Source organism: Hylaeus volcanicus, chromosome 3 (assembly GCF_026283585.1).
Source record: "Hylaeus volcanicus isolate JK05 chromosome 3, UHH_iyHylVolc1.0_haploid, whole genome shotgun sequence".
Classification (NCBI taxonomy): Eukaryota; Metazoa; Arthropoda; class Insecta; order Hymenoptera; family Colletidae; genus Hylaeus; species Hylaeus volcanicus.
The window spans coordinates 29,917,019-29,935,080 of NC_071978.1; the positions used below are offsets into that span (position 1 = coordinate 29,917,019).

At 31.6% G+C, this 18,062-nt stretch overlaps 5 protein-coding genes across 7 annotated transcripts; 2 read left to right on the forward strand and 3 right to left on the reverse strand.

Annotated features, from left to right (window-relative positions):
* Nucleotides 1-283: 283 nt before the first annotated feature.
* LOC128874214 (cullin-5) lies at nt 284-5,410 on the reverse strand. Of its 2 annotated transcripts, XM_054118704.1 has the most exons (11): nt 5,257-5,401; nt 4,494-4,703; nt 4,236-4,415; nt 4,024-4,165; nt 3,624-3,938; nt 3,071-3,543; nt 2,716-2,979; nt 2,484-2,639; nt 1,948-2,228; nt 1,757-1,880; nt 284-1,682 (listed from the first exon to the last, which is right to left on the reverse strand). In XM_054118704.1, exons 1-11 carry the CDS (start codon nt 5,272-5,274, stop codon nt 1,488-1,490), a joined length of 2,358 nt encoding a protein of 785 aa, XP_053974679.1. In that variant the 5' UTR covers nt 5,275-5,401; the 3' UTR covers nt 284-1,487. The 2 variants fall into 2 exon arrangements, with proteins under 2 accessions (XP_053974679.1, XP_053974680.1); XM_054118705.1 differs by lacking the exons at nt 284-1,682; nt 1,757-1,880 and having other exon boundaries at nt 1,948-2,262; nt 5,257-5,410.
* A 460-nt stretch (nt 5,411-5,870) lies between these two features.
* On the forward strand, nt 5,871-9,707 carry LOC128873371 (ero1-like protein). Its single transcript, XM_054116921.1, has 10 exons — nt 5,871-5,891; nt 6,136-6,294; nt 6,382-6,647; nt 6,911-7,114; nt 7,187-7,347; nt 7,422-7,607; nt 7,667-7,713; nt 7,797-8,145; nt 8,222-8,515; nt 8,595-9,707. Exons 3-10 carry the CDS (start codon nt 6,522-6,524, stop codon nt 8,644-8,646), a joined length of 1,419 nt encoding a protein of 472 aa, XP_053972896.1. The 5' UTR covers nt 5,871-5,891; nt 6,136-6,294; nt 6,382-6,521; the 3' UTR covers nt 8,647-9,707.
* Nucleotides 9,708-9,922: 215 nt separating this feature from the next.
* Nucleotides 9,923-12,119, reverse strand: LOC128873374 (programmed cell death protein 6). 2 transcript variants are annotated; one of them, XM_054116924.1, is made up of 4 exons: nt 11,895-12,119; nt 11,624-11,730; nt 11,106-11,374; nt 9,923-11,024 (listed from the first exon to the last, which is right to left on the reverse strand). In XM_054116924.1, exons 1-4 carry the CDS (start codon nt 11,948-11,950, stop codon nt 10,923-10,925), a joined length of 534 nt encoding a protein of 177 aa, XP_053972899.1. In that variant the 5' UTR covers nt 11,951-12,119; the 3' UTR covers nt 9,923-10,922. The 2 variants fall into 2 exon arrangements, with proteins under 2 accessions (XP_053972899.1, XP_053972898.1); XM_054116923.1 differs by having other exon boundaries at nt 11,106-11,413.
* Nucleotides 12,120-12,265: 146 nt separating this feature from the next.
* Nucleotides 12,266-14,159, forward strand: LOC128873373 (CCR4-NOT transcription complex subunit 11). Its single transcript, XM_054116922.1, has one exon. It carries the CDS (start codon nt 12,492-12,494, stop codon nt 13,854-13,856), a length of 1,365 nt encoding a protein of 454 aa, XP_053972897.1. The 5' UTR covers nt 12,266-12,491; the 3' UTR covers nt 13,857-14,159.
* A 671-nt stretch (nt 14,160-14,830) lies between these two features.
* On the reverse strand, nt 14,831-16,582 carry LOC128873375 (carboxypeptidase N catalytic chain-like). Its single transcript, XM_054116926.1, has 4 exons — nt 16,439-16,582; nt 16,191-16,367; nt 15,940-16,032; nt 14,831-15,792 (listed from the first exon to the last, which is right to left on the reverse strand). Exons 1-4 carry the CDS (start codon nt 16,442-16,444, stop codon nt 15,607-15,609), a joined length of 462 nt encoding a protein of 153 aa, XP_053972901.1. The 5' UTR covers nt 16,445-16,582; the 3' UTR covers nt 14,831-15,606.
* Nucleotides 16,583-18,062: the final 1,480 nt, after the last annotated feature.

Consider the following 18,062-nt stretch of genomic DNA (forward strand, 5'->3'; position numbering starts at 1 on the left):
TTATCATCCTAACGAGAAACTTTGGGAAGAACATAACCAGCAATAAAATATATCAGAAAAATATAAAAAAATCTTGTTTTTTTTAATTCAGAGATTATTTACTTTTACACTTGTCATTAGCTTAGTGAAATAATATAAAAGCTTTATACACATAGACATTATTAGTAGTGTTAAGTCATCGTCACATAGTTCATGATACGATCGTGCGAAATTCTTTTAGCACAAGGATTATACATTGGATTATTATTCTAATAAAACGAATCTGAATTTATTTAATGCCACATTTACATGTGTTGGTATAGGCCATTGATTGTATGCTTTCTTTATATGTATTTTCATTTAATTAAAGTTTTTGTAGACGAAAATACATATTTAGTTGAATTTAAAAAATTACGACGCAATATAAAATAGAATGCAAAAAATGTTACACGAAGAAAGTTTTGTAGTTAGTAGTATTTTTACAACTGAGGAAAATTTATAAAAATCAACAATACTTGACAAATATGTACACATACAGTAAATCAACACACACGCGCCTACATCATTTATGTTTCGATATATTACGTTGCGTAATGTACGTACAGTGGGTGAAACAAGTATAATGAAGTACTTGAGGCACACTCGAGCGGTTTGTTAAGCGATACCCTTGCTGAGTACAAGCAGTCGAATAGGTTTTCTTTCTATTAAAAAGTTGTCTGTTGACTATAAGGTTATACTTAATGGACTTTGATTCATTTTTATTTCTTTATCATATTTTCAAGAAAAAGATTTTCTTGTAAAAGTTGCATGGTACCATTTCTTTGGAGCATTCAGATCGTTATTAGCATCCAAAAAGAACCAGTGCAAACTCGTCTCTGAACTTTCGATATCTTATATTCAAGAGCATTCAAGAGTACTACTGCCTTCGCTCTCTAAAGTTTTTATGACATCACTAAATTCATACCACCCACTATACATACTATGTACATACATATACGTATATGAACACTATCGTCCAAGATTAAAAGTGTCTCTGGCAATTATATTTAAAATTATATGGAATCATCTTTAAGAGCATGTAAGTATTTTGGGCATCCTTTGTTCCTAGCAATAGAGTAAAATAATTGAATTCAATAGAAACATACATTTTAACACAGGCGTCGTAAACTAGACTAGTATCTTAAAATTTGTTTAAAATCGATGATAAATTTTATCATATGGAACATTGCAGTAACGTTTTTGCTTAATGATGTACATACATAACCAACCACAGTATCATATTTAATTACAATTTGAGAACGATATGACTTTGTATGTCGGTAGTAATTTTTCACTTCAGAGATGTGTTTTTTTTCCTTTGTGAACGTGTTACAAAAACATTAAATATCTTTCAATTACATTATGATTCTTTGAGCATACACTTTCATACACAAAAACTGAATTTTTTATAAAAATATAATATTAATCATAAGAATTTGAACAATCTTGTACGTATGTGTAATCCCAATTTATGACATGTATACAAAAGTGTTTATGTCGTCGTCGTGTCTGCGAATATATTTATGTTCTATGAGCCATTCAATTTGTTCTTTTATCATTTTTTTACTTGGCAAAAACATGTTCTTCAATATATCAACTAATTCAGTTTGCAACTGAGCGTTACTAATCTTCTTACGCATCTTTAGAATCTTGATGATTGCTTCCTGTTAGAAAAAATGTGCGACTTATAAATTTTACTTGACAAGAACGAGGTTACGTATTCGAATGTAAGACATACCTGAACCCTTAATATTCTAAGTTGTACAATGGATTGGTTGTCTTCTTCTTTACTTCGTTCAGTTGACAATTGAAGTCTTCCTATCAAATTAATTTTACCTCGTTTTTGTAATTTTCCATTTTTTCTGCAAATTAAAAATAAAGATTAACGGTGTACATTTTAATATCAAATTTATTAAATATAATACTAACACAATGGCAAATTCTTGGTTCACCCAGAACCTCGTGTCATTCGCAAAGTCTTTGGGACTGTGCGCGTGTGGTTCTACTAAGAGAAGTTGACGTTTGAGTTTCGGGAAAGCGCATAGGGACCATAAAGTTCGTCTCAGTTCGGGATCAGGCAGTTCTGTAGCCAATCGTAAATTTTCATAAGATATTCTTTCGAATGGTCGCTGATTCCAAGCGAATAAAACAGCCATTTGAAAAGTCGTTACGTCCACATCGAAGCGTCCCACTTGGTTGGAAAATGTAATCTGGAACACCATCCAAATTGGTTGCAAGGTGAAGCTGAAAATTAGAACCGAGATATTGAATTTTTTGAAAAGTTCTATTCGATACCCTTGTTTACCGCATCAGAAAAATTTATCTTATTCTGTTTCGATAAATGTATTTAATTAAAATTACATCGATATTTCTGTATCTGTATAGAGGTTTTCTTTTAATCCATAAATGTTCTTCATGAACGTAAAAATAGCCGTTCTAACATTTTCTGACATTTTCTTTCTTACCGTGCCATTGGACATGTGATGATACCACTGTAATTTGCGACCGCTATGTTTTTTCTTATAAAATTCCTCTACTTCGGGAATATAATCTTCTAATTGTAACGGTAAACTTACAGTGACGCGTTCACTGCCTCTAGCCCATGCACCTGCATTTAATATCTACAGAAAATTATATTCATTCAGTACCTATTTCATGGCATATATACCACAATGCCTCATCTATTATAGCTAGTACCTTAATATTTATACTGTCCGCAATAGCAGCCCTACACTGTTCTTTGAATTGTTGATTAAGATCTTGAGATACTTTAATGTCTTGAAACATTCGGGCCAATTTATTAACATAATCAGCAGGCATTCCAACTTCACGAAGCCATTCAACCATATTCTCCTCTTTCTCAGAGTCCGCGGATGTATCTAATATTAAGCGGCGCGTTAAATGAGCTTTATGATAGCGCATAAAGACATCTTTATTTTGAACATATTTTAACACTAATAACTGAAAAGAAACCAATAAAGGATGTATAAGACATGAACTATTGTTTAATATTCTAAATCTGTGGAATACAGTTAGTTGAAAAAATACTTACGACATCTCTCAACTTGCTCTCAATTTCATCAGAAGTTAACTTTTTACTTAACGGAGTTTTTCTAAGTAACATATCACAGTAGTTAGCGAGAAGTTCTGGACATTTTGATTCTGGCTGCCCATTGTTATTGTTGTTAGGTTTGTTATTTAAAATCGTTGTACCGATACCAGAGCTTTGGCGAGCTGGTAATTCTAGTCTGAATACTGTTGCATCGTTTACAACAAGTTTATAAGCTTTATCTCGAGCAGTTAGGAAACGAGGGTCATCGTCGAATGCTTCCTTTACGAGGGTTGAGAATCGACGAAAAAGGTCTAATAGTCTTTCAACATATTTTTCAGAATCTTGCGTGATGACATCGACGGCTGCCATCATATCAGCCAAACCTGCGCTTGCTATATGTTCTTCTAAATTTCTTAACATTGGACCAACACCTTCGGGTACTCTGTCCATTAGCTTTAACATTAGCCTAAGTTCTATAATTATAATATATCCAATATCATTATCGTAGAAACACTACCGAAACATGGCGACAAATAAATGAAAATATGCTCACGATCCGTTTGGTGATGTTGAATCATTCTTGGGCATTCCGCTAATATAGCTGGCTTAAAAGTTGCTACTAACACACGTACACAACAATCAGTTAAAAGCTGTACACTTGCACTGTTTGGTTCTAAATATTTTTGAGCACGAAGTTCTTCTTCTCTCAATTTTGCTTCTGCATACCGCATGTAATTCTCTACACCGTGTAACGACAATTGATCTGGTGCTTTCACCCAGTAGAAAGCTTCTGTTGCTTCTATATATGCTGCTTCAAAGTTTTCTCTGTAGATTTGTAGCTGATCCGTTGTATTTGAACATAAATTTACTGCAATTTGTAGTAAAATCATGAATATGTAATATGACTTAGAATATATATCTTGTATCTTATACATAACCAAAACAATTATTACCATAAGATTCTCTAACACCAATAACAAGTTGTGAATCAAATGCTTCACCATTCCTTTCAGCACGAATAAGTCGCATAGCTGAGTCCTGTAGTTTTTGTTTTATTTCTCCAAATATACTTTGGTTCCAACTATCCAACATCAACTACAATAAAAACAAAGTATTATGAGATGATATACATTGTGGAACTTGCAAATATATAATTAAGTGTTACCTTTCTGACTATATCATCCGGCTGATTTCTTTTCTGAACACTGGAAGTTGTTTTCCCAGCAAGATATGTTTCTAATTGTCTAAAAGGTGTTGGTAAATAAATACACTGAGTAAAAAATTTCCTCCATTCTGTTATATATGCTTTTAATAAAGCTTGTTCTTCTTGATGTGCTAATACCCTCTATAAAAAATATAAAATAATAATTTATGCTTCCTCAAAGAATACATATGTTGTACAGCTTAAAATTATATTTTATACCTGCTGAGCTTGTTTTATGAAATCCATTATATCTTCTTTAAGTGCATCTCGTAACTTGGGAGGACCTTTTTCATCCCACACACATACCAAATGAACAGAGTAAAATAAATCTTGCCATTCCGCTTGAGTTACAGTTTCTTGCTTCAATAATTTCAAAATGATTGGACGCATACATGGCCACTTATCTTCAAACGTGAATTGACTCTTATCCTAAGCATGTAATTGTATTAAAGAAACTAAAGGAACACAGTAAATTAAATGTTACATTTATGTATTCATTAAAACATGTATTTAATGCAGGAAAAAATGCACCACTTGGTATGAATTTTCAAATATTTATAGCAATACTTGTTATTGTATTATTAAATGAATAGAGGATGTAAACCACGATAAACTGTTGATCTTAAAAATGATTTGATTGATTAGTGACCTGTGATTTAATTTAAAAAGAAAAATGTGTACTAAGAAGAAAACCAATAATAATACGTTTACGTATACTTATTAATTTATATTTATTATATTTATAGTTTACGAGATACGTTTACGTATATTTAATGCAAAATTATACATGTATCTGTAATTGTATATTTTAATACGTTTTTTGACAATTCGAACATTGCACAGGTTATCAAGATTTACATATTATCAGTCAGTACAAAGGAATGCAATATAAAGCATTAAAAATTATAAAAATTACGTTGGCACGTGTACATCAATATAAATCGACTTTAATTACAAATTGCGTTATTTAATGACAACTAACCTTTAACATCGTCGCCATCACAAATTTTTGACATGTCCTATACCACAATGCGACTAAGCCAATGAGTATACATCGTACTGTGAACTGATTAATCGTAAAGACTAGAACACAGTCCAATACAGTCAAAATGTTCTTAATTTACAGTCTTATACAATTTTTTTATCGTTAAAATGTATTTATTTTCGTAAAATATTTTTGTACACTTTAAGAATGATTAAATGATATTTATATTTAAAAATTACTTCTACTTTTCTTTCAACAGGATTCTCTAGTATCTAGGATGTCAATTTTAAATTCATAATAAAAAATGTGTTTATTCCTGATTGTTTTTGTATATCTAATTTTATAATAATAACATAAATATGTAGAGGAATTTAATGTAACTATGTAAATAGTATCTAGCATGCTGTATTAAAAAAAATTGTTGTGTAAGTTATACATAAAGAGTTGTTTTTTCAAGTTTTTAAATGTTTTATGTGACGTTAGTCGTTACCACGATATTATTTATAATCAGTAATGACTACTGTAAGTACACGTGGAAATAATGAGAGTGGGGAGCAAACATAACTGTCTATATACACGTTACGTATGTATATACAACTGAAATTATTTTAATACTCTTCGCGGGCCTAGAAGTAAGTTGAATAAGCATCGTTAAATAGTATCCGGACAAAAACAGTTAAATAAAAAAAAATCATCTGCGTGTCACGAAATATTTGATACTTTATTACGTCGTCAACATCTGCTTGTTTCTTCTCGTTGTATTTTACATTATTAGTGGTATTTCTTCCAAAATTTATTCATATTATACAATTCGTGTTATACAATCGAAAGTTATACGTGTATCAATATAATTATACTAATACGGTTTAAAAAAAGATATGTTCATGATGGGTTGACGTGGTGACCAGATGTTCTGGAGAGTGCTGGAGAGCATAAACCGCCCATCAAGATAAGAAGTAAAGTCATTCCTGACTTTTACCGTTGTATCGATATTTTATGAATGCACGTAGTGAAATAAAACAATTTCATATTTGTGTAAGCATATATGAATTTATGTATGTTAGAGTAGTGTTGATCGATAAACGACACATTAAGAACGTCAATGACGTTTGCTTTCGGCAGGACGATTTACGTTTCAGGCGGCACGTAATCTGGCCGATGTCATCAAAAGTGGAAAACGCGTATTATCGTCGCGGTGCCGCGCGATAATAATTTATTATCGGATATAAACGTGATTGAAGAATATACCAGTGAGCTCAGTTATGAGAGGACATCCCAGTGGAATCATGTTTAGCGGTCTAATAGTGCTTACGTTGCTTTTACCTTCTATTGTACATAGCAATTATTTCGCAACGAACAATGATAAAAACGACCAGTGTTTTTGTAAGGTACTGTTTCCCTTGTTATCCCCGTTATTCATATTTTCTATAGTTAAAATAATGAACATAACCTCCTGGACCGTGTCACAGCTGTCAGATTTCTATGTATACACACAACGCGTTGGTACAAGCTTGTACAAGCTTTCATGAAAATTTATTGCCAACATTTTAGTTAGTCAATTGTATGGCTCTGGATATCTATAATAAATTTATGTAATATATATTTTTATTTAATAGTTTGGGTTAACAATGATGAAAGATAAAAATTTTAGTTGAAGGGTTCTGTCGATGACTGTAGCTGCAATGTGGATACAGTGGATTACTTTAATAATATGAAGATTTATCCAAGACTACAGAGTCTTTTAGTCAAAGATTATTTTCGTTTTTATAAAGTAAATTTGAAACAGAAGTGTCCCTTTTGGACTGATGACAGCAAATGTGCTATGAGATATTGTCATGTACAGCCATGCCAAGATGTAAGTGTTTAACGAATTAAGAAGTATATGTAATTTTTATAAATGCAATATTAAGTACTATTTTGTTAATAGGAAGACATTCCTGATGGTTTGAAAGGGGATAATATGCTAAGAAACATTCACTTTAATGAGAGTCCTGTGGATAAATATAAAGCCAGAGCTCAGTTTGATGACTGCCTACGCAGAGCTCAAGATCATAATAAAGAACTTGGTTATTTGAATACAACAATTAGGTAAAAAATATTCACAGATTTTCATATACATTCAATATTTGTGCTTAAGATCCATTTTTATGTTTTTTCTTCAGTACAGAAAATTATAAAGACTTTGAATTGTGGAAACAATATGATGATGCTCAAGATAACTTTTGTGTGAAAGAATCTAGTCCTGGAGAATATGTGGACCTTTTGCTTAATCCTGAAAGATACACAGGTTACAAGGGACCTAGTGCACACAGAATATGGCACAATATTTATATGGAAAATTGTTTTAGGTATGTATTAAAGTAATGTAATGAATTGAGTCTATTTCTGTACATACATTTGATTTCAGACCTGAAAATTCACCTCATAATTTTATTCAATCCTCAAAAATAAATGGTATGTACTTTTAATCTAGTATCACCTTACTTTAATTAAAAATGTTAGCTCACTGAAATTGTATTCACAATATATCATTATAGGAATGTGCTTAGAAAAAAGGGTTTTTTATCGCGTTATATCAGGCCTTCATGCTAGTATCAATATACATTTGTGTTCAAAGTATTTACTATCGTCGCAAGATAATTTAGGAATATTATCTGCTACCCAGTGGGGACCCAATTTACAAGAATTTCAGAAAAGATTTTCTCCAGATAAAACTGGGGGTGAAGGTCCAAATTGGTTAAAAAATTTGTACTTTACTTATTTACTTGAATTAAGAGCTTTAGCTAAAGCAGCACCATATTTAGAAAGGGAAGAATATTATACTGGTAACAAGGTACAAGATACGGATACTCGTCTGGCGATAAATGATATTTTAAATGTCGTCAAGTAAGTTCAATTAGACAGAATTAATAAATAAACTTAATCAAATACTGTTTTATATTAATTCTCATACTTTCCTTAGATCATTTCCAGAACATTTCAACGAAAGTGTAATGTTTACTGGCGGAGCTGAGGCTCAGTTGTTAAAAGAACAATTCAGACAGCATTTTAGAAATATTTCTCGTATTATGGATTGTGTAGGATGCGACAAATGCAAGCTATGGGGAAAACTCCAAATACAAGGCTTGGGTACAGCATTAAAAATTTTATTCTCAGGAAAGTTTGATAGATGGAAGCCAACATTACATAATTTTAGTAAGAAACAATTTTTCTTGGAAAGAAGCGAAATCGTTGCCCTTATAAACGCAATTGGGAGGTAAGGATTATTTTTTAAAACTTTCATTTTTAAACAATTATTGATATAAAGTATGATTTATAATACTTCAATTTTGCAGATTATCAGAGAGTATCTTTGAGTTGGATAAATTTCGACAAATGATGAGATAACAAAGTAACAATGAGTAATTAGATGCTTAAGTTATTACAGCAATACACATCACACAAATTAACTGATATAATTTTTATTTATATAATAAGTTTGTTAAATGACCGATTTATATTGGTTATGTATTATTTTTAAAACTTATATCGGTTATCAGAATAGGTATAAAGTCGCAATAAAAATTCTCTAACTGTTTATTATAAAAATCAATTTAATTATTGTTTTATTAAAGACAATTATTACAAGAAATCCATTAATATTTTTATAGTTCTATTTTGATTTACGTATTCTACGTCATTGGTTAAACGAGCAAGATGTTGCATGATTCATAGGTCGAATTATCGGTCTCAAATGTTTTAATATTTTTTGAACCATAATCTAGAAAGAAATTCCAACATACATAATAATTTTTTGCATTCAAATTTTATTGCGATTTTAATAATTTTGACTCCGTCTGTGATAAACAGTTTGTCGTTGGAAAAGGTTATACTCCTTATACTAGTTTCGAAAATAGCTTACGTACAATTTCAGTTTTATGCAAGTTCTACCATTTTTTAGAAACTTAATGAACCTCTTATACTTGCATCAGTACCACTTCCGTAAATAGATTAAATTTGAAAAATTGTAACTTATTTTAAGTTAATTTTCATTTGAACTCTAGACAATTTCAAATGTAATTGCTAACATTTTGTTGTTAAAACACAATGTTAATTGGGAATATTTTAAAGAAAATTAATTATAATCCGTTCTACTTAACGAGACATTACACGTCATAACAATTACTCAGGGGTAATCAGTTTTGTATAATAATGGACATGGGTGTATAATCTTTTAAAAAACCTTATATTCCACTTTTTATATTATTGCTACAGTGAATACGACGTAAAGTACGATATTATTTTCCGATAAATTTACACACGAAAAGAAACGCCAGTGTATCATATTTCTATATACTATTTCATAATAATTTATAAAATATTTAATACTGTTGTATATACGTGTAAACCTAATTTATTGACAAATCGCCAAATTGTACGATTTAGAGATTATAAAAGAACCATGCCTACTTTAGTCTTTTTATGAAATGTCTAAAAACATTTCCTTTAGAAGTATAGATAGTTATCGCTTAATAAATAAGAGCACATTAATTACAACCTTGAGATTACACAAAATCGTGTAAAGTTTATACAATTTGATTAGATAAATTGATACACTTGAGAAAACTTTGATTAACTGTTCATTGACATCGGGTGTTACTCCTTCAAAAAGAACACTTATAACCATTTAAAGCAAATGCTCATTTATTTTCACCAATTCAATAATAATAGAAAAGTACAGAGATAATTTTGTACACAAATTAAAGGAACGCGTATAATTGTATTTATGGACTATTTAACCGTTGAATGGAAAAAACGCAACTGCGTTCATTGATTACATTTCTTCTGTTTCATTATTCTGGACTCTTTAAATTTGAAAATAGCTGATGCGAGACGGTTGTACAGTTAAATTTATTCGCTATTTTCCATGTAATTAAAAGTAGGCCTATTGCAGCACTCGTTTGGCACTATTCACATAGTTCTCGTGTCCACCTCCACCACTCAAGCGGTAAATATATTTTTAAGTGATGTACTGTAGTTAGAAGATACAGTATGTATACAATATTTATATAACCACTAAAGAATACTTAAATAGGAGTAGTATCAGTTTCAATGTACTTATAATTGACATGTTTTTTTTTTTCATTGTACAAAGTATACAAAATTATGAACTTAGTGTATATTGTATAATAGATGTGGTAGACTATATAGTAGAACGTATTTTATGAAAAATTGTTCACTTATAAAAGGACTCAATTATTTTTTAATCGAAATATGTTTATATTTTTAATATCATATAGATTAAATATTTGCTCCTTTGTAAACATTCTAATAAGTAATTAAGCAACATGTATTAATCTTATTTGTTTTGAACTATAATCGAGTATAAAGGCAAAATAATCATACAAAGATCATGCCTAAGCTTGGCTATTTGCGTAAGCCTTTACGGAATGTCTTATGAACGTATTATATTATATCTTCATACATGGGAGATATCACTGTCCATTATTAGATTTGATTGAGTTTTTGTAATTACATTACTAGACAGTTTATACGTACATGGAAAACAGATGCATAAGATCTTAAATTTAGTGTTGGCATCACAAAATTCATATAACTTTCTTGGTAGAAAGAATGTAGCTCCAAGATAGACAAGAGTAATTCTAGCAAAACACAAAAACGTTTTATATTTTAAGATTAAATACCATTCCCAGGAACTGTTCATAGTGAATTGTAATGACACCATCCAGGTCTGTGTCTAATTGTCTAAAAGCAGCAGTTAGTGTCTGTAAAATTAAAAGAACAAACAATATAAATTCTATTAAAAATGAAACATGATACTGAATTTTTAATATATTTATACTTACATATAAAACTATGCAACATTGTATGAAATCATCAAAGTATATAGTTCCACGGCCAGCACGATCATATTTACGTATCAGTGTATCTATAATTTGGTCTGATAGTCGATATCCAAAATTGATAAGTGCTGTTTTCAATTCATTCCGATCTATATTTCCACTGTTATCCCGATCAAACGACCGGAAGCAATTTTGCCAATCGGTTACATATTTCCACAGAGCCCCAAACTCCTCAAAACTGACAGTTCCTTTTTGATTTTTATCAAACATACCTGGGGAAGCAGGATCATTTTTGTCAATGTCAAACATACCTGCACCAATAAAATGACCCACAAATGTATTAATAATAATAAAAGACCATGCAAATTTACTTGGAATTTACATATATACTACATATATGCATTTCTATTCATAATATTACATTATTAAATATATCATTTCAAATGTCAGTAATATAAATTATTCTAGATTTATATTAATTCACATGGTCATTTGAAAGCATATAACATACAAATATTTACCAATCATCAAACGAACAGTTTCTGGATTAAAAGGTGTCCAGGTTCCATTTGAAAGAGCCTGTTGTAATTCATCCGCAGTAATTGCGCCAGATCTGTCTTTGTCCACTCTTAAACAATTAACCAAAGTTAAACATTACGAGTTGTTCTACTTATGCTATTAAATATATCGAAATATTCATTTAATGCTTAATATATACAAAACGATGAGTTGTATATGAACATATGAAATCGTACAAATAAATAAATACAACAGAAATAAATTTTAAATTACCTTTGAAAAACATCCCAGAGAAACTCACGACTAGGCATGGGCGATGTAAAAGACATTTTTCAATTAACGTTTGTTGCCACAAAATATAAAATCAACTGTAAATACGCCGGTTATATTCCTTGATAGTATTTCACAACTGACTATTTTGAAAATCACCAGACATGTAATTTGCGGAATTGCAAACAATGTCATGCACACGTCACTTCTTCGGAAACTGTGACGTACTAAGACGACAAGACGTGTTACTAGATATCAGTGTTGCCAATTCCTAAACTGCGAAAGTCGCACCATTCGTTAGTGGAATATTACCGTAAACTAGCGCCACCAACGAAGAGTAGATGAACTACTAAATAGTAGACGGACTTGGACGGACTTGCGCTTCAATCAGCTTCAATTCGAGTCATAACCTATAAAGTAGTATATATAAAATGTAACAACAGTATATACATATGCGGTGGACGTTGCAAGTGAATATATTACATGAAATTATCAATGTAAAATATGAATCATTGCGATTGAATCGCAGTATTCATGAGCATAATCTTGAGAAAGGGACGTAATAGAGGTGCTATAACCTAGTTTAATTTGTTGGACATCATGACACTTACTCCCAAAGGGTTGACAAAATTACTGGATATCCTCGAAGAGGATAACCTTGATACGAGTTTGGAAAACCTGTGCAACCAATTACATCAAGTATTTCCAAAAGAAAGTCGGTTTAAAGTAGGAATGACATTAGTTCTACTTTTACAACACATAGACCTATTGCCGAAAAATGTTCAACGTATAATAGCAGTAGCGTTATTGTTCGATCTTTATAGAGGAGAACCATTGGCTTCTACGCCTTTTGCACCTGTTTTTATTCAGGTGTTAAAATCACAGGATGACACAAACAATGGTGTACCGAAAACAAACTTCTCTGGACACATACCAGTGTTGTCTCAATGTGAAAAAAACCTCTTAGTAAATTTATTGGGATATAATCAGAAGGATATTTTAAAGAAAACTCCAAGACAGATTGTGGATGAATTATATTTTGTGCCTGTGCCACCAATTGATTTGAGTAACTTGCAAGTACAATTAACAGAAAGACATTCAGAACTACCTTCCATTGCAAAATGTGGAAATCCAGTGATATTACCTGACATGGATCACTCTAAAGTAACAGAGATCGATAAAAATACTACAAAAACTATGACAGAACTCTTGATTACTAACGATCGTCCATTATGCAGTCAAAGCTATCGTCCTGAATTTCTAAGATTGGCACCTCCTCTTTATCGGTCTGTTGATGAACTACCATGGTTTAATGTCACAGAACCTTTTCAATTTACAATTGAATATGATAACAATATGTGTGTCTCAAATTGTGCTGGTGCAGAAGCTCGCAGGTTAATGGGTAAAGCATTTAAAAGTGTACTGACACTGCAACAACAGCAACATCTTGTCAACGAGTTGGATAGAGATCCAAAATTGGTGTATCACATTGGTCTTACTCCAGGAAGATTACCAGATTTGGTGGAAAATAATCCTTTGATTGCAATCGAGGTTTTGTTAAAGCTTATGCAATCGAGTCAAATAACAGAATATTTCAGTGTTTTGGTAAATATGGAGATGTCACTCCATTCTATGGAAGTTGTTAATAGATTAACCACTACTGTTGATTTACCAACAGAGTTTGTTCATTTATATATTAGCAATTGTATTTCTACGTGTGAAACTATAAAAGATCGCTATATGCAGAATCGTTTAGTACGGTTGGTTTGTGTTTTTCTACAATCCTTGATAAGGAACAAGATTATAAATGTGAAGGAACTTTTTATTGAAGTGCAAGCATTTTGTATCGAATTTAGTCGCATCAGAGAAGCTGCAGCTCTTTTTCGTTTGTTAAAACAACTAGAATCTGGTGATATTGGTGGTCTTAATGCACCACCTACAAATACTAAATTGGATATGTGCTAATGTAATTAACATCAAAGTCTTGAAGTACTTGACAATAGATTGATAGATTTTCAATGTTTATAACTATTTTCCTGTTTAATTAAATTTCATTGAAGGATGTAATGTAGCATTTCACAGTGTATTATTGAAAGTGAACTTTGTAAATTTAATCATATTTTATATATAGTTTTGATATGTGTAAGTAAATTATTGACTGTAATTCATTTATTTTTTATTAATTATGTAAAAACCAGTATGATAATATTTTCTGTTAAAGAATCAAAAGGGAAATGTTTTTATAAGAATATACACAAAGTGTGTGAACCTACATGTCCTGATTTTTCATTGTTAAAGCTATGTGAGATACCTGAATGCCATTATTACAGGTGTATTATAATGTATGTGTCATTACAAATAGTGTAAGTCATTTTTCAGTAATAATAATAAATTGTAAGAAATTGTTCTCAGGCAGAAATTAAAAAAAAAAACATCAATGGTAACGTGATCCAGATTAGGGTTGCTAGTAGTAGGGTATATTTTATAATGCTTTGTACATTTATTTATCTAAGATGAATACACCTATTCATATGATGTGAATTTGATCGAAGACTACACATATTGTATGAAACAAATTTAAAGAGAAAATAAATAGTACTTTTTATATTTGGAAAATAAAAAATGGAATACATTTTACAATCATTATTATTTTTTAATCTGTTATATTATCGTAAATCTGATAACATACTAATGATGATGAGCAGTAATATGTTAATTGTATCATTTGAATTGATTTGTTACTTAAACAATATTTTAAATAAATATTTGTAAATGAAATATTATTTAAATATAGTCAAATATTCAATTATAGAGAAATACAAATTTTCGAACATTGATTAAATAATACAAAAATAACGAAATTAAATTTCATTTCAATATCATTTAGCACTTGTAATAATTATGGAACATTTATGGTAAATAAAATAACACATACAGTATAAATAAAACAACAATTTGTGATATTTATTGATATTACATTGTCATTACTATCGCCTCTAAAATTGAGTAAAGGCAGTGCTTTTTGTTTATGCAATGTATTATTGCAAATATATACATACTAAAATTCGACTTTTAACATTTCTAAATTAGCGTCTGTTTTCTATTTTATTCCGAACACATTTCCTATTTTTGTATATATATATATATACAAAATAAATATATTTTTAAATAACACTAAAAATAATATTAACGATAATAGTATAACATTAATAGCGCTAATGCCAAATAAATTAGGTCAATAATAAATTATTAAAATTGCAGAATGTTACGAAACTCAAACGAAAGAGAACCAATGAAAATAATTTTCATTCGAACTGTATCATGGTATAAACTAAAATTGCATCTGAATTTTAACAATTTTTCATTTTTCGTTTTCGATTAAAAGTTTAAAAAAAAAATGTTCGTCCATACAAAATTGTCTGAGCCCAACTAAACGAAACGTATTCGGAACATTTACTTTTACCCTAATGTCTGTAACATATCGGAATAACAAGTAACCATAACATTTTCAACAACAAAATATTCAAATATTTTCACAACGTGAATATTTAAATATTTTTTTAACAAAGTTGCATCGTTTCTATTTTTAGCGTGATCGCTTTTGCCATTCGTAATTCTAGTCTCAACTCTTGCGCGATTATAATCGAAACGATGCGATATTTGTACGAAACAACAACGATGAGATTGAACCAGCTGTTCGTTAACTAGCAGCTAATCATCCAAACCAATTATTAACGAAGGAGTTAAATCCATTGCTTAGGGATGAAAAAATTCCACTGTTTGCGTCGGGAGCTGTGTTGGTACCAGGGTGTGGCCGAAAATGTATCACGTGATCTCGGTGACCCTGGTCTCTGTTTCCATTGTAGAAACTTGAGCCATTGTCATCCTCGGTTTGATGTCTCTGTTGTTGACAAAAACGAAAATAAAGTCCCGTTAGCTAAGCGATATCGGTATATTATGTGATAAATGTTATTTACAATTAGTAATTCAGATATTTCGCATAAATTGATGTAGGGAGTAAAAATTTGGAATTTTATATTATACTTACACTCGTCCTATGCAATGTTACGTTGAAAGAGGTTGGATGTTGCTCGACCACTCTAAATTCTACCTCTCGAGGAAGGTATCCATTTGCGTATACCTACAAAAAATAATTACGTCAAAATATGCACGAGTAATTCTTAAGAAAATCAAAGTTTCTTTATAGGTGTCATAAATATAAAAAAAAAAATTCATGGCGTGCAAGTGGTGAAGTATCTAAGTACTTATATTTATAGTAATAGTAATCGATCGTGTTACCTCGAGTTTGTACACTCCCGGTAATAAAATTCTCCAAAATTCGCCATATTTCGTTGTGAGGAAACTGACATCTCTTGATTTCACTTTGATGGACGCTCTCTCGATAGGATTTCCGTTTTCATCGACCACGAATCCACGTACTCCTCTGTGGGCTTCCGCTAAGAACTTGATAAGAGCCTAAAGAAAACAAAGAACACATTTAGACGCGCCTTTCTCATCCGCAAATCGCGCATACTGATTAACCCAACCAGCATTCGTATTCCAATAGTGTTCCGATTTCAGTAGTATTCGAATTCTTATCGAGTATGCCAATATTAAATGATTTGTGAAATGTACGTCATTAATTTTATTCTGTCCATTATTCCATGCATTTGTGTAGGATGGACAGAGTCGTTTGAATCGAGCGCACGTGTCCAGCGTTTTTAATACTCTTCTGCGATAGTTTCAATTTGAATCGGCAATGGCGGACTAGACGAATGCAGAATAAGTACCACATCACAGAAATGCAAGGCCTTGCTAATAAAAATTTTCTTGTAAGAGTGACCTTTTCTGTGCGTGGTGCATTACAAATTCGTTTTGTTAATTAGAATCTTCAACATTCGATGTTATTTATTAGATTAATTTTGATTTAGGAATCATCATATTTACAGTGCCCCACATGAGTGGGTTGAAGAGAATCTGTACGACGTTACGTAATAAAGATATACTAACGTCAAAATGATATCATAAAGGTATCAGAGGGTCAATGAGAAGGTGTTTAGAAGCTTCTAATAAATTTCAAGGCGATATGCCGAGCGATAGGCTGCGAGCCAGGGGCAGTATGTCAGGAAATTAATCAAGGTTCAAGATCTTCCTACTTGTCGACATTTTAATTTAACTGCTATTTAGAAGCATGGAAGAAAAATTGGTATTGTACACTTGAAAATAAGAATTGTACGTGTAAATAACCTAATCAAACCTGAATCTATGTTATTATAGGTAGATATTATTAAAAAATGGCGAAACTTGATGTAAAGATTGTTTAAATAAAGTTTCATTATTTCTAACTAAGAGATTCACCCCTACCATTAACAGCTCATGTTTCTATATACCTTAGACAATTAATAAATTGTGACATTTAAATTAAATCATAGTAATGTCCAATAATGCATTAAATTCGACAAGTAGTAGCTCTACACAGTCCATCCCCACTATCACCTTCAAGCTTATTCATTGTTTAGCGACTGTCGAGCATTTAACGAGGTTTCTCTTTCCATTATCAAGATTCTCATGGAATTATCATTCGCCCTCGAATGTCCGTTTTCTCGGGTTTCGCGTCTCAACAACAGTGCGCGCCGCGCCCTCTTTCGCGAGTATACTCCCCTCTCTCTTTCTCTCTCGGGTTTTGCGTCTTAACAGCAGTGCGCGCCGCACCCTCTTTCGCGAGTGTACTCCCCTCTCTCTTTCTGGAACGTTGTTCTCTCTCGACGCCTCATTGTTGCCCGCTCCACCGTCCTTCTGCCGCTGTAACCCCCCATCCCGGACGAGCCCCCATATGTAGGAGTCTAAACGAAAAATAAGGCACGGGGATTCGAAGCCACGATCCTCGGATCCACAAGTCGACCGCTTTACCTACGCGACCAATCCCGTACCCTACGTTTCGTGTTCTTATTTGACTCCTTATTGTTGGGTATGGGAGGCGCGGATACTACAAATTTGAAATTTCGAATTAATTTTGGAAGAATTTGACTCCTCTCTTGAAACTATTACAGCTTGGACACGTTGTTCTCGATGATAGGTGATAGTGAATGGATAGGTAGACCCCCACCACAGCTTGAAATGGGATTCCCTGCATGTCGAGTTATATCAAACAGTGGTCAAGTTCAGTCGTGC